Below are 15,339 nucleotides of genomic sequence, written 5' to 3'. Positions count from 1 at the left end.
CAACTCAGTCTTTTGCCCCCTTTTTTTTTTGTTGAGACCTCTTTGAAGAAGTGTAACTATGCTTTAATAGCAAACTCTCTTATCTGGGTTTAAGCAGAAACTAACCAGCTCCCCTACCTAGTTTTTTAAGCTTTAATACAGCAGGAATTATTTATAACCTCCCATCACAGAAATGATTGAACAAGTCACCTTCTCAGCTGACACAAACTTAGCGGGCATCACCTGCCTTTGACAGGACACCGAACTTTCCATCCCTCTAGCAGAAGAGCCCACATGGGATCCATTTTAAGGCACCAAACATGCTGACAACTAAGGCAGTCACATTTCTTGTGAAACCGATGATTTGGATTACAAATGGAAGACAACTGCAACCCCCCTCTAAATGAGGGAAAAAACAAAACTAAATTCAATTTCTAGAAGAATGTGAGGGAAATCTCCATTTCCTGCTCAGCTTTAGCACTTTTAATACAAAGTCCGCAAAATGCAGGTTCAGACGATGGTGACGTACGCGTACGTGCTCGCACTCACAATGCCCAGGGCAGTGGTCTGAGCCCTGCCTGCCGCCCAGCCGCCTGCTTGCGAACGGAAATGTCATTGTTGGAGACCCCCAGTCTGTGGGAACGTGTTCTTCACACAGCTTCCTCAAGCCACAGGGATGGGAAAATAATAATAATAATAAAAAAGGAAAAAAAAAAAAAAAGCAGCTCTCCCTCCTTTCTCCTCAAGAGACAGGAAATTGGATTTAAATCAATGCATGTTTAAAACTTTTTCTGATGTTACTTAAATTAGGCAAACAAATGCAAGACAGGGCGCGAGACTGGGGGAAAAAGGAAAAATATCAGTAAGGAGGGATGCTGAAGCATTGCTGAACCTGATTGACAGTTTCCAACACACCAGTTTCCAGTCTCGTGACTTAATGCTGCTTATAGTTTGAATGAGTACCTAATGAATTGCTACTGCGGCAGAACACACTCTATTTACTGTAGATTGGGAATTCATAAAGCCTGTCACTGTACAATCAAAATAAAGTTTGATAGTACCTTGCCTCTCAAAGCTTACTATTACTTTGTTTATTTATTTTAGACTGATTGGCTATGCACAAAGATAACTGAGCAACTGCTAGCATGATAAATACTAGCTACAGCTCATCACCTGATGTTGTTTACAGCTTATAGAGCACAGCCAAGGAGAATTTCAATGAGGATTCTGAAGTATGAGGTTTTGTGGCTGGCTACAGGGAGAAACCCTCCCAGGCTACTCCACACATTTCAGAGGAGGCACAGCAACACTTATTTGAAAATGCAAGAGTTGGAGCAGGAACACCAGCATCACTGGAGCACAGAGGAGATCCAGTACTGAAAGAGAGATAGAAGAATACACAGCCTTCAAAGCAAAAATAATCACTAAGATTGGAAAGTTAGGAGTACAGAGAAAGAAAAAAATAAAATAAAAAAAATAAAGTGCTGTTAAAGCAGCAAGCTAGAATAGCAATCGCTGCAGCAAGATTCAGGATGGGCATCAACAAGCAAGAACGCATTTGTCAAAATCAGAAAATATGATGCCTCCATGATGTGTATGAGAACAGAACCTACACCTGAGGTTTAGCCCTGTGAATGAAGAAGACGGACTTGTGCTCAGACTATAGGAAGAAAATTGCCAGGTATCAAAATAGTCTGCAGACAGTGTAGAATAGAACTATAGAACAGTGGTGCTGAAGACAGAACTCTTCATACAATTAAAAAAACAGGAGGAGAGCTCAGCTCCAAACTCAAGACTTTTTGTTTGTTTGTTTGTTTTGTTTTGTTTTTAAAGAGCTCTGTATGTTTACTCACCCCCACACGAGTGAGAAAACAGGACAAAGTTGCACTGAAAATAGCAAATGAAACTAAGAGAAATTCATTTTTCCTTAAACATTATAGCTGTATAAGCAAAGTATCACTTCAAATACTATTAACATCCACAGAATGTTAAATTCTGAAAATAAACATTAGAGAAAAAGAGGCTATTTTAAAAAGTTCACATGCAAGTTTGGTTGGTACTCAAGAGGAACTTGGAAAACCCCATTTTCCTAAATCTTCCTGTAGGGTCCAGCTTTTATTAAGACAACAAGCAGAAAACAAATCCATCATCCAAGAATCTTAATGTATCCAGAGAAGCTGAATTAAATACAACGGAAGGAAACAATTAAAAGGGACTGGCTTCTGTTTCCAATTGCTCCGAGCATTATGCATGATTATTACCTCTTAGACTGAAAAATTGTTATATTGGTCAGGCACAAATCTAGAAACTGGACAAACTTAAAATTTAATCTTTTACATAGAGCTTTGAGCAAATAACTGGCACTTTTAAATACAGCATAATTTTATTTCCCAAATGCTTTTAACTACTTGTGGTTTTTTCAAAAAGCTTGGTCAGTATAATGAAATCAATCTTGCATTAAGCTCTTATTTCTCAAAGACTTGACGGTAAACAGAACATCAGCCTAAGATCTCTGATATAATTTCTTTTTTGTTACTGCTTTTATTAAGTAATTGGCTCTATTAAGAGAATTCTGCTGGAATCTAGTCCGGAATTTTTCTTCAAGCCATTTCAGACCACAAAATATTAAAGCAATTGAAGGGCATACTTTCAGATAAATTGTCAAATGAGGAATAAGCCTTGTTGGAGAGAGGCGAACCAGGAGGGGTTTTATCAGTCCTTGTCCATTAACTTTTAACACTTAGCATGGGAGTGAAATCACTTCTAGTATTACAGAGAGATTTTTCACAAAAAGCAATTCTAACAAAGAGTTACGCAACAAGCTGTTGTGATAAGAAGATCCGCAGAAGACATGTGCCAACCAGGAATGGCAAATTGAGTTACAGGAGTTTTTTTTTTTTTCCGAGAGACAAAGTATAAGCAAGAATATAACATTTCAAGTAATCAAACAGACCAAATGCTATAGTCCACCCAACAGCTCTGACAAAGTGGGAGAACAACCAATGGCAAAGGAACATGCTGGTGGACCCACAACCAAAGACATTTCAAGCGTGACTCAAGATCCTGTTAAGAAGCTAAGAGCACAGTAGCAGAAGTCAACATAAATGAAATAATGAAATAAATGAAATAAAATTCCCTTGTGCTCACAAAAAAAAAAAAAAGGCAAGAAAAATCTTCCTGAAATAAGGTTGAAAATGTAATAGGAACAAAATGGTCCATCAACTTAGGTTGGAATATGATAGTGGTTTAACCGTAAATGAACTGAATTTGAAGATGAGTCAGCAGAGTGCAGCAATGAAGGTGAGCCATGTCCTGAGCTGCATCACTAAGGCTGAGGGATGGGATTATTACACTCTACTGGGCCCTTGTCAGAATATACCTGGAGTGCTGGACAGAATTTTGTCCCCCCAGCTCCAAACAGTCATTGAGAAATTAAAGAATGTCCAGCAGAGGGTTACCAAGATGATTACAAGGTTGAGGAACTTGACTGATGAAGAAAGGTGTAAGGAAGCAGATTTACTCAGCCTGAAGAAGAAAAGTGATCACTCTTCCAAGGCATTATAGAGAAGATGGAGCTACCATCTTCCCATGGCTGCACGGTGACAGGACAAGAGGAGATAGGCACAGTTTGCTTCCAAGGAAATTCTCTCTGGCTGTAAGAAAAAGGTGTTCAGCATAAAACAACTAAACTTCAGAATAGCGTGCCCAGAGAATGGAGGAACCTCTCTCACTAGAAACATTCAGGACTGCTCAACAGGGTGCTGTACATCAGCCAAACAGCTCACCCAACCTATGACTTTTCTAGAATCTGCAATTCTAAAATATTTTTTAACCAGTGTAATAATAATTTTGAAATTGTCCTATTGGGGTTTTTCCCCCTAAATTAAAAATACAGGCTTTTTTACAATCAGAGAAAGTATTTTTTAATGCAAGATACAAATAACAACTATGATCCTGATTTAACTCCCCCCCCTCCCCCCCCCCGAAAATGTTGCTGCTAAAAAAGCTATAGAAACCATGGTTTCTAACTTATAGTTACAAATTAAGGACAAAGTTTCCTTAATTATCTCTTCAGCGGACATACCCACATCTGTCTTCAATCTCCCTGAACTACAAATATTACAATTTGGCCAGAGAAGCATACCGCATAGCAACTATTTCTCCAGCCCCTGCTCTGCACAGTAAAGGATGTTCCCACATCCAAACTCAGGCTGGCTCGCAAATGAGTTAGGACGTACAGAAAATAAAACCATGTGTCTATGTCTCTGTTGTATTAGTTAATGAAATAAGTGGGCTGAGAAAGCAAAAACATTAATATGATTCTGTACTGTAATATTTTAAACCATTAAAACAAGATTTGAGGTTTAATTTTACAGACCTTGGCAGGCTTTTTACCATGGCAGAAAATTACTATTAAAAAGCTTTTAAAAGCTTTTAAAGACACACACAAAAAAAGAGCATCCATAAAAACACAGAGGTAAACTATTAAATAGGTCTTCCCATTAAGCTTTCAGAAGACTTTCTAGAGTGTATTTTCCTTGCAGCCTTTCCATGGTATCAGTCAGCATCACCCTTCGTTTAGTAGGGGCAGTGGAACAGCATCTCGTAGCGCCTCCCAGTTACAAAACGTGCTACTGGAGACATCCATCATCCATCTCCTACCAGCCGCTGACCCTTCCCAACACCACAGCACAGGACACCTGTACTTACAGGCTCGCAGCAGTGCCCTGAACCTTGTGCCAGGTACTCTGCAGACTTTAGGGAAGCAGCGATAGTTGTCTGAGCTGTGCTCACTCTAAGTTTCATCCATCTTCCCCTCAGGTAGGGTTGGCTTTTCCACTGGGGAGAGGATGTCTGTTCCCGCTCACCCCGTGCCAAAGCTCACCTTGGAAAAGTCTTTGTGACTGCACGTGCCAATGGAAAACGAGGGCTGCAACCAGACTTCTCCCCTGAGCCTAAATCACCATGTCTCTCAGGGGAAGGCTCAGCCCATCGTCAGCACCAGGGTTAGGCAGGCAAGGCTCTTACACTGGGAACAGTTGGGTCTACCCCTACCAGATGGCTTCTTCTAAAGCAGGTAGATCAGCTCACGTTGGAGGGAAGATAACTCTGGTGCTGCGTAGCAGTGTGACCAGCAGTGCATCCTGCTCCCACTGTCCTTCAGCTGTACCTTCTGCAGGCGGTACAGCACAGCACACCACAGAACCCATCATCTGGAAACCAAGTCTTGAAGACTTCCCTTTCTTACTTGGTGTCACTCCGACCAGGGCCTGTTTCTGATACTAGCATTGGACTCAGCTTGTCACCGGGCTTGAGGCTACAGACAGCGAAAGCCTGACTGCAAGTGCTGAGTAGAAGACTGGGATTTGCAGACTACTGCTAACTCCCTGGTTTTGTTTGCTGGACCCGGCACCACATTAGACAAATTCGACTGTCTTACAAAAATTCGACTGTCTTACAATCAGTGAAACTGTTTGCTGTACTGATTCCCAAATCCCGGATTAGAGTTATGGCTGTCAGTACTTCTGGCAGTAGGTGACACTGTGCAAGTATTTCTGGAGTAGACTCAATAGCAGTCCCGACCACTGACTCTTCATTTCCAGCTCTAAGGCAGCAGTAAATGGCAAAAATAAGCCATCAAGAGCCTTAAATATCTACTGTTAATGTTTCTTTCCATACCAAGACATGTTATTTTTCAATTTTGGCACAAAAAAGGACCATAAAAGGAGCAGTCGTCCTCAAAAAAAAATAATAATAATAACAATAATAGCTTCAGACATTAACATTTGAAGCATTTACAGAGATAAAGACAGCTCCATAATTCGCTCTAAATTTTGTCATAATTAAGTCTAACAAGCTGACATTTCTCTTGTATCAGAATCCAAACCAAACAGAAAAAGGAAGTATATACTTCCTTAATTCAATAATTTTTGGCTAAAGCATCACAGCTTAAACCAAGGAGAGAAGCGTTTTGGCAGCCTGACTGCTTTGATGAATCAACCAGACAGCACCAGGGAATGCATGCACACCCTGGAATCATTACTTCAGCATAGGCTTTCATGTGCACAGCATCTTGTCCTCTTTTCTGTGCTTCTTTAAAAGTCAACAGAAGAGTTTGAGTAGAATATAATACTGGTGTCTATAAAGACGTGTATAAAAGAAAAGATTTTTAAAAAAATCAATCTGAAGCATCTTCTACCTTTAATTTTGTTACTCTACATTTACTATTTGAAATGAAATAGCAAAAACATTTCTTAACTGAAAGGTGCATTCAACATAACATTAGATACACATGGATTCATAATCACACTGCTCTATCACTACAAATATACAAAACACACAGAATATAAGAGGTTTGCATTATTATCATGTTTGAATGATTAAACTAACTACTGTTCTGGATTAATTGTTGAAATCTAGGGTCATTACGTGGCTGAAATCCTAAGTACACCCTATGATAATCCATTTTTGTTTTGTTCTCCCCTCTTTGGGATATTCATCAGCAAGAACACCTGGTACTGTAACTGAACAATAAACCATACAACTACCTGAAGATCACCTGCATGCTTGTTCCAACCAGCCCATTTGCAACTTATCCTCAATGGAAGCAAAACACTAATTCCAAAAATAACCTGCCAAATCTTAGCCTTGGGTAGAATCGTAAGCCTTTGCTTTCTTCCATGAAATTGAGGTGAAGAAAACAAGGCATGTGCATATAAGAAAATAATAAAATAATTCTTTTGATTGATGCACACTGAATAGATGATCTTTTGATATACTAATCACCTGTTTCTTTCCCCTCTACAGGACAGAAATAAGGAACATAATTTAATTAGGTGGAAGACAGGTATCATTCAGTTGTCAAGAAATCTTCCACCCCCCCATATCAGATATTTCTCCAGGTTTACAGAGATGGTGCTCTTTCCAAAGCAAGTGTTCAACTTATTTTCATAGTATCACAGAATGGTTTGGGTTGGAAGGGACCTTAAAGGTCATCTATTCCAATCCCCCTGCCGTGGGCAGGGATGAAACCTCATTTTAAAAATGAAGTTTCAATTTCAAAAATGAAGTGTATTTACAACTACAGATACCTATCAGCAATTTCATGTTACATAGCCTGCTACAGCAATAAAGGCCAAGAACACTGAGTTAACCGAGTTAAAGTCCCATTTCTAACATAATTCACCTAAACTACCTCAATTTGGTCCCACAGTAATCACCTCTGGAAAGTCAAACTCATATCCTTCTACACAGCCAATTTCATTTTAAAAGTGACCAAGAAATCCCCGAATCCTAACATATTGACTAAATTTAACAGTCTTTAATAGTATTAGTCTACAAACAATTTTATACCTTCCAGACCAAGCAACGATCTTTTAATAAGGGCTCCAATCAGATGTACTCAGTGCACACAATCATTTCAACAGGTAATTATCCTATGGTGACCAAGTGCAGTAGTGTCACTAAATTCTGTATGTCACCAGAATATTTAAAGTACTAAACTACTTTTTTTTTTTTTTTTTTTAATTGCTGTCATGTGGATAAAAAGTGTGGCTTTTTTTTTGGTAAGACGTGATTTGATCTGTACAGGTTACAAAATTTAGGTGGTCTTCCCAGAAAAGGCATCATTCCAATAATTAAAGGACAGGTACTTCAAGGCTACCTTATGGATATCTTTCAGTGCATCTGTCATTAGAAGGCATGGAAAACTTAAAAGCTTTTTTTTTTTTTTTTTTGGTATATACTTGCAGCAACCTTGTGACAATTGTTCTTTTGTGTTAGACTTCTGGAAGTGAATCCTCTCTCAGAATGCTGACAAAAATGGAAAAAAGTGAAATATTGCTGTAGATAAGAATGGGTAAAGGATGTGTGTATCCTGTTTATTGGTCCCATTCTTAACATGAAACATGCATGCTCACATCCTTTTTTGGACTTTTATTAGTTATGTACTCAAAATGAAAGTAGCTGTGTTTCAGCTAGGGTAAATGCTCTGTAACAGCTGGATGGGATTGTGTTGTGCTTTGAAGATATCTGGAATTTATGACAGTTTTATGACACTACACATATTTTAGAGGAGCCAGGAGGATTCTCTTCTCTCTGGAAAATGCAGCACTTGGCACTGAACTCTGAATCCGTATGTCAGGCCCTGAATAAAGCTAACACACGATCAAATTTCAAGTATTCTGTGCCCTCTTCATCTGAAAACTAATGGGGATTCGCTGTTCCTTTATCTATGTGCTAAAAAAAACAAACAAACAAACAAAAAAAACACACACACACACACACCTTATCTTAAGAGACCAACTCTCCTCTTTCATGGCTATGGGATCTGTTGAGTCCTGAATTAAACTCACACTATCTTACTGAGTGCAACGCTGCCTGGACTGAACAGCCTCTAGATAACAGTTGTCAGGGAACCTGCCTGCTGCTAGCTCTGCAGTGACCTTCTGCAGACTGCCAGTCTCAAAGCAAAGCAACAAGGAGCATTCTTGCTTGCAAACAGCATTCAGACTGCATGTGTATTAAAAACAACAATATCAGAGAAAGTCATACAGTTTCTTACATCAGGAAGAATTTCTTGTTCTCAGTGGCTGTTTCAACCTTTATTGGGGCACTCCCCAAAAGAATGCTAGGTTTGGAAATACAGATAAATATTATTTCACGACTAAAACCTTTCTATCAATCAATTTCCTTCTGAATTTGCTTGAATCTATCAAGAAAACTGCACAATTTGGTAATTTATTATTATTATTTTAATCTTAAGTTTTTCACCTTAGTGAATGCATTATGATTGCTTTAAAAAGTCATATGTGGAACTATGTGCTTGTCAGAAGTGGAAAGTAGAGTTTGGCATAAAAGTCTGTGAATGTGTATGAAAGGCTTAAAAAAATCTTCCCACTAAAATTGGCTGAAATAAGAGCTCCACAATGCTATCGTCTTTGAATTATTTAGTGTTCACAAAATTTCAGGCTTCTAAAACAGATACTTAAGACTTCTGATTAAATATAATTTCCTGGAGGGAGAGGAGAGCAGAAGTAATTCTTTCTTTTTATTTGAGCAGACAAAAAAATACTGGTTGCTGCAAGCAATTAAATAGTACTCTATCTCCAAAAGTATCTTATGGATACAGGAAACCTTCTGTCTATGAAACAGTAGAGACTTGGGATGGTTCCTTTCTCCCCATTTGGATTTTCAACAACTGGAATAAAAAGCGGCTCAAGAACTACAGCTTGTCTTCAAAGAGAATAACGTTTAATCATATGCTGCAGCTCATTAATAATGGTAAGCCAACTATATCACACCTTGTTTCTAAAATTTTAAGCAACTGGCAGCTCACCCATAACTCTGTACACTTTAAGCTTTTTTTTTTTAATTAAGATTTATATCTATTTGATTACTACTTGTTAGCCTATTCAACTGTTTTCCAACATCCAGCGCATAATACGATGCATAATACAATTTTAAATACACATATGCAGAGAAAACTACACCCGTGAGACAGTCTCCAGATGAGACTGAGAAAACAAAACTGAAGTGTTTGTAGTTGACAACTAATGAAGACATAAACACAGCTCTCCATGGGTGCAAAGACATACTCAAGATACTGGCTTACAAAGCTGAGTTTTCCTTATCGATTTAATAAGACTACTAATATGCATTTAAACCATTGAGATAATTCTGTTGTCAGTTTTGTCCCATTAATAGCATGCAGAAACAAAAGCCTTCCAGGACTCCCTTTTACTCCCCCACCCCCTTCTACATCCCCATACTCCCCCTCAGAATCAGGGTTAAATTCTTCCAGGTCATTTTAGAACTTGTTAAATGAAAAACAGGTGCAAGTTGAGTCTGTAACGCTGTTTTTATAACTAGCTGGAATCTGGTAACTAGCTAAAATCTGGACCTACAGCTATTCCTAGAGAACAGAGGCAGGGACATTGAGGACTCCTCTGTGCCCTCTGGCTCACGTGGCAGCTCAGAGCCAGGCGCCAGCAGGTAGCCAGCGTGCAGGTAGCCCTGACAAGCACGTGCTGGCTCCTGCCCAGACGGCAACCCAAACAAAAGCAACCGGTGACATAGGAGAAAGGCAGAAGAAGTGGCACCGATGGGAAATGCTGGGTATAAAAGGGATTGTCACAGAGTATAGGACACTAGGAGGAGCTGGAGGTGTGAAAAGGTACCCTGGGAATATCTGGGGGAGAGGGAAGGAGGAAGAGAACCAGAATTGAATGAGGAAGGGAGATGTTCGTTAATCTGATGCCTGTTTACTGCCTATCACTTTTGAATCCACACTTTTAACACAAAAGTCAAAGCTTCTATTTCCAAAAATAGATCCGGTACTGCTGATGTTTTTGAGATGTCAAAAGGCTGGATAATCACTATTCAGAAAGAATACAATGTCAGATGTATTTTTAACATTAGAACACCACTTACATGATTTCAATCAGAACTGAAATTCAGGTGATGCTGAAAAAAAAAAAATTCCGTGCAACAAAGACGAACAATGAGTATGCTTAAAGTGGAAGAAATTCTTCTCCAAAAACTAATGACACATAACCTCCTTGTATTATCCTACTTCTTCAAAAGAAGGCATACATTAGTTCTACAGACGTTATATGCTATGGTTTCCAGTAGTGACAATCAGTGAACAATATAACATTGGTTGAAGCAAGTACCATAAACGTCAAAACCTGTTCTTCTACCAGCATCTATAAAATTCAAGAAGAGGAGTTTTAAGCAGCAATCTACACACAAACAAAAAACCCTCTTGTAAGTGCACACAGCTATAGAATTAAAAATTTGGATTTTTTTTCTATTACTTTTCCTAATTAGGTAAGGAAGATGTCAAACTTGTACTTCATTTCAAGACACTATGGGAAAATATTGTTGCATTCTGTTTTACAGGATTTATACAGAAATATAACATCCTGCCTTTTTTGAAATGTGGGGAAGGAGAAGGCTCTTTTCACAAAGAAGCTTATCCTCAGAAATAGCACAGTTTAGCACTAGACGTGCCAGAGGAAGAGGGGGGAGGGATTATACCACAAGCGTCTCCATTGTACTGAAAGACGACTTTTCCTATGGATGGGCGATCATCCTGTTATGCGGCTCTGAACTTCCTCCTGCATTGTGAGTCTCAAGTCATGGAAAGAGTAAAGTTCTTAAACTGAGGATTGTGTTGGGAATTCCAACCACTTTCAATACAAGTTAACCAAACAAATACATCACGGTCAGACTATTAACATCCTGGTTTAGTTTGCTGAAGCCACTATTCTTTTGAAAAAATAATGTAATCAGGAGAACTCTGGATAGTTATCTCGTTACTTCTTTCGGGTTCTGATAACATTTGGACCAATTGAAAAAAAATCTGGAACTGCACTAGAAAGCCAAGTACAAAATGCAAGACAATGCAACCTTCGCAAAACAAACTGTCCCTAAATAGAGGCTAAATGGGAGCACACTGACAGGTCCAAATACAACCAGACTAATTACCTTTCAAAAAAAAAATCTTTCTAAAATCCAAGAAACGTTACTATACCTGCATTTGGGAGACAGTAACATTTAAAATGCTGAAGTTCCAACTGTAGCTGAAAGTTACAGTTTCCAAAGTGCAATCTGTAAAAGGCTGTTGTGAAGTGCCTCAATAGGAGGCCAGCTGCCCCCTTAAGAAAAAAAATCATTAACAACGGGGAGCAAAGTGACTAAGGAGCTATTAATGTTAGTTAGGTTAGGACTTGTAGCATGTGTTCCAAGAAGAGAGTACAGTACATACCAGTGCCATTGCAATCTATGCAGTCAACTGTGGAGCAAGCTGGCTTATGCTATTGGCAGCTTCTAATTTGTTGCAGCTACAAGTATGCTATGTTAAACAACTCTGCAGTTACCTGATAGCCTTCTGTTTTTTTCTGGCACCACTTCAGCAAGGCATTTCTCTTGGATCCTCCATATTCTCTTGCTAGGGCAGACAAGGGATCCTTCCTTTCTTCCCTAGTAACAATGAAGAAGCACAACTTATAGCTAGTAACTAATCTTAGACAACAGAAATACATGTTGCAAAGTTAAAAAAAAAAATGTCAGTGAAAGTAGTAAGGTGCAGCATTACTGAGTGAAAAACGGAATACACAAATACCTGTAGACTTAAGAATTATTTTGGAGAAATTCTTTCATTAGCAAATCTTTTTTTTTTTTTTTCCCCACACTAAGCTTTTTTCTAGGTATTTAATTCTCAATGATGTTTTCTTAAGAGTTTAGAAAATTCAATTCACATGTCAAGTTCCAGCTTGAACCATTAAGCTAACTCTAGTGACTTTATTTTGTATTTAGAAAGAGAATAAACTGATGCTATCTCTTCTGCATTTCATGGCTGATTACAAATGTCACCTTGAAACAACAAGTTTGCATATTAGCTGCACATTGTTATTAACAGAGCATTTGCCTGAGAACTGGAGTTCTCAAAAAGGTGGGGGCAGATCTGCTAGGTTGGTCTGCTATTTGATACATTGGCACAATAATGATTCTTTTTTTTTTTTTTTTTTTTAAATAATGCTCATTTCAATAAAGAAATCAATTCATTTCACCTCCAGTATCAAATTGTCTTAAGTCATTTCTTCTTGAAGGCAAGACTGGAGAAGGCAAGAATGATCATATCCAGGTAGACCATTTCTTCCACTTGAGTCTTGTATTAGAAACCTCTCTTAACTAGGCTTCAGAAATGAGCACATAGATTAAAATAAATAAATATATATTATTTCAGCTCATTCCTCCAGCCTGTCAAAGTCCTCTGGATTGCAGCACAACCCTCTGGCACATCAGCCACTTCTGATTTTGTGTCATCCACAGACTTGCTGAAGGTGTACTCTGCTCCATCATCCAGACCATTAATGAAGATGGCAAACAGAACTGGACCCAGTACTGACCTCTGGGGTACTCCACTAGTAACTGGCCTCCAAGTATACCCTAAGCCGCTGACCACCACTCTCCGGGCCCAGCCGTTCAGCCATTTTGTAACCCACCTCACTGTCTGCACACCTAGCCCAAACATCAACCGCTCTTCCCTGAGGATCTACAGGGGACATGTCAAAGGCCTTACTGAAGTCCAGGCTCAGAGGAGGTCAAAGAAGGTCATCAAAACTAATGATGGGACTGCATATTTAATCTACAACAAAGATTATGCAACACTATGAGAACTTCAGCACAGAGCTTTGGGACAACCTATTAGGCCTCAAATTTCAAGCTCCTTCTCTATGCTAACCCATACTGTTTAGCCACGGAGAAGCTGTACAGCCTGTTCTCAAATTCCAGTAATGCACGTGGTTTATATCAAGTTCTCTCAGTTATGAAAACACAGCTAAAGGAAATAAATTAGCATATGTTGTATGGAGACAATGAAAAATAGTTTGACATATAAATCTTATAAGTTAGTGTGTTAGGTTAACTTAATTCGAAATCAACAGAGCCAATAAAGATTCAACTAGAACAGGAACAGTAAACTTCAAATATTTGTTTTAGTGAACTATAGCAATAACTGTTTATTTTACCACGACTTTCAGAAAAAGGTAGGGGAAAAAAAGAGAAACTCAATCACAAAAACACACTCAAGTCCAGCAGCGGCACTGTGAGCAGTGTTCCAGAGAGCCCATTCATCTCTACGCACCCACCGCTGCACTGTGCACTGCTCCTCCTGTTGTAGGGCTTGGCATTTCAGGCGGTGCTTGGGCAGCTTATTATCAAGATTATAACTGTACCATTACATCCTGAAATGCCACATAAATGCTACAGTCTGCAGACTGACATCAATGCAATTTTATGCTACCAGTTCAAAGCTCATATACAGGTCTTTTAGTCTTTTTTATTTCTGCATGTTCTTGGTCTACATTTAAGTGCTAAGATACACAATATATGTTACTGCTGATAAGGTAACCACAGATCCAAACTCAATTTAATTTCTGCACAGTGAAAAGATCAACACAGACACATTGCAACTGATTTCAGGAAAACATTTTCAATATCATCCACAGCTGTAAATAACTTCACAATTTTATAATGTAATTATTACATATTGTAATGTCTCAGAACATTAAGGATTTAATGATTCTGCAGTACAAAAACTCTCAAGAAGTTCTGTGTCAAATAGGCTTGAAAAAGTCATTTTACTTTTGTCTGTCAGTTTCTGAATCTAAGAGGCAAGACTATGTACATACTTCACTTGCAAAACATAAGGCTTAAATACTTTGAAGGTAACTGATAACGTTGATAAATTTAAACCTTTTCCTATATGTAACAGTTTATCTTTTTATCATACTAATAAGAGAGGTGGTGCCTGGCCATTCTTACTGCGGTTTAAATTATGATTTCAAGTATGGTACAAACAACACAGGCCCATTCAGTCCTGACTGTTCAGAAGTGTCTGGAATTAAGACTCAGTCATACATACTGCTTTTTGTCCTCAGCTATGATTACTAAATTTAAAGTTTATCGCATTCTCTCCAAGTCCAAGCCACTCTGGAAGGCTTTTACAATTCGCTGTAGCTCACTTCTTGGATTTGGTTTCATGGTATATTTAACTTATGTGATGTTATTATTTAGTGACATTATTTAGTTTGGTTTTCTAGTGGAGCATAAAATCGTGGCATTGACCATATAAGCTCTAAAAAGGATACTGAACTGCAGGGAGCACTTTGTTTCCAAAGATTGTTGTTGCATGGGTGGCAGTAAAATCTGCAGTCTTGGTGCCAACACTATATCCTAGATATATGCAAACAGCTATGAAATTAACACTTTTTGGTGTATAACAGAAAAGGGCTTTTACCTTATTCGACTTCTGGTTGTAGGGGTCACTGATGCTGTAGGGGAAGATGAGAGTGATAGCTGTGGGGATGTGGTACCCATCGCCATGAGAGATGCTGGAGATGCTCCATCAGGTGCACTGATATCCCGTTTGATTTCTTCACTACTTCTTCGAGACACTATACAGTGAAAAACATCCATATATTGATCATTTGCAAACATAAAACCTTTTGAACTTACTCGTGCTCTCTAACAAGTGTTAGTTCAGAAACCATGAAAGGAAATCCATATACAGTCCTAGTCTTTGACATTTTTCTTGGTACTTACCACTTAAGGAGTATCAAGTATTTCAAGTACACTACCAACATTTTGTTTTGACATACAGGCTGTATCATAAGAAAATTCAATGAACACATCTAATGGTATTATGATATTTCATTACATCCATTTGGAAGACTTCATGAATGAAAATAAATTTTAACATCAAACCATACACTTTTTCTCTAGCCCATGCAGTTACGTAGCTAAGAAAAAAATAATTTAGCTAATAGCTGCTTTGTTTCCATTTAATTTTAA

At 38.5% G+C, this 15,339-nt stretch overlaps 1 protein-coding gene across 2 annotated transcripts in view; it reads right to left on the bottom strand.

The window, feature by feature from the left end:
- The window catches only part of SPECC1L (sperm antigen with calponin homology and coiled-coil domains 1 like), a 69,945-nt gene that overhangs the window by 11,999 nt on the left and 42,607 nt on the right, over window positions 1-15,339 (bottom strand). For both annotated transcript variants that reach the window (XM_035341141.1, XM_035341139.1), the window contains exons 12-13: window positions 14,786-14,942; window positions 11,862-11,964 (exon numbers count right to left, since the gene is read on the bottom strand). In XM_035341141.1, coding sequence (XP_035197032.1) covers window positions 11,862-11,964; window positions 14,786-14,942 — 260 coding nt within the window. The remainder of the gene's footprint in view (window positions 1-11,861; window positions 11,965-14,785; window positions 14,943-15,339) is intronic.

This window comes from Oxyura jamaicensis, chromosome 15 (genome assembly GCF_011077185.1).
Source record: "Oxyura jamaicensis isolate SHBP4307 breed ruddy duck chromosome 15, BPBGC_Ojam_1.0, whole genome shotgun sequence".
NCBI classification, from domain to species: Eukaryota; Metazoa; Chordata; class Aves; order Anseriformes; family Anatidae; genus Oxyura; species Oxyura jamaicensis.
Note: the sequence above shows the minus strand (reverse complement) of the source record. Positions and strands in the feature narration are given on the sequence as shown.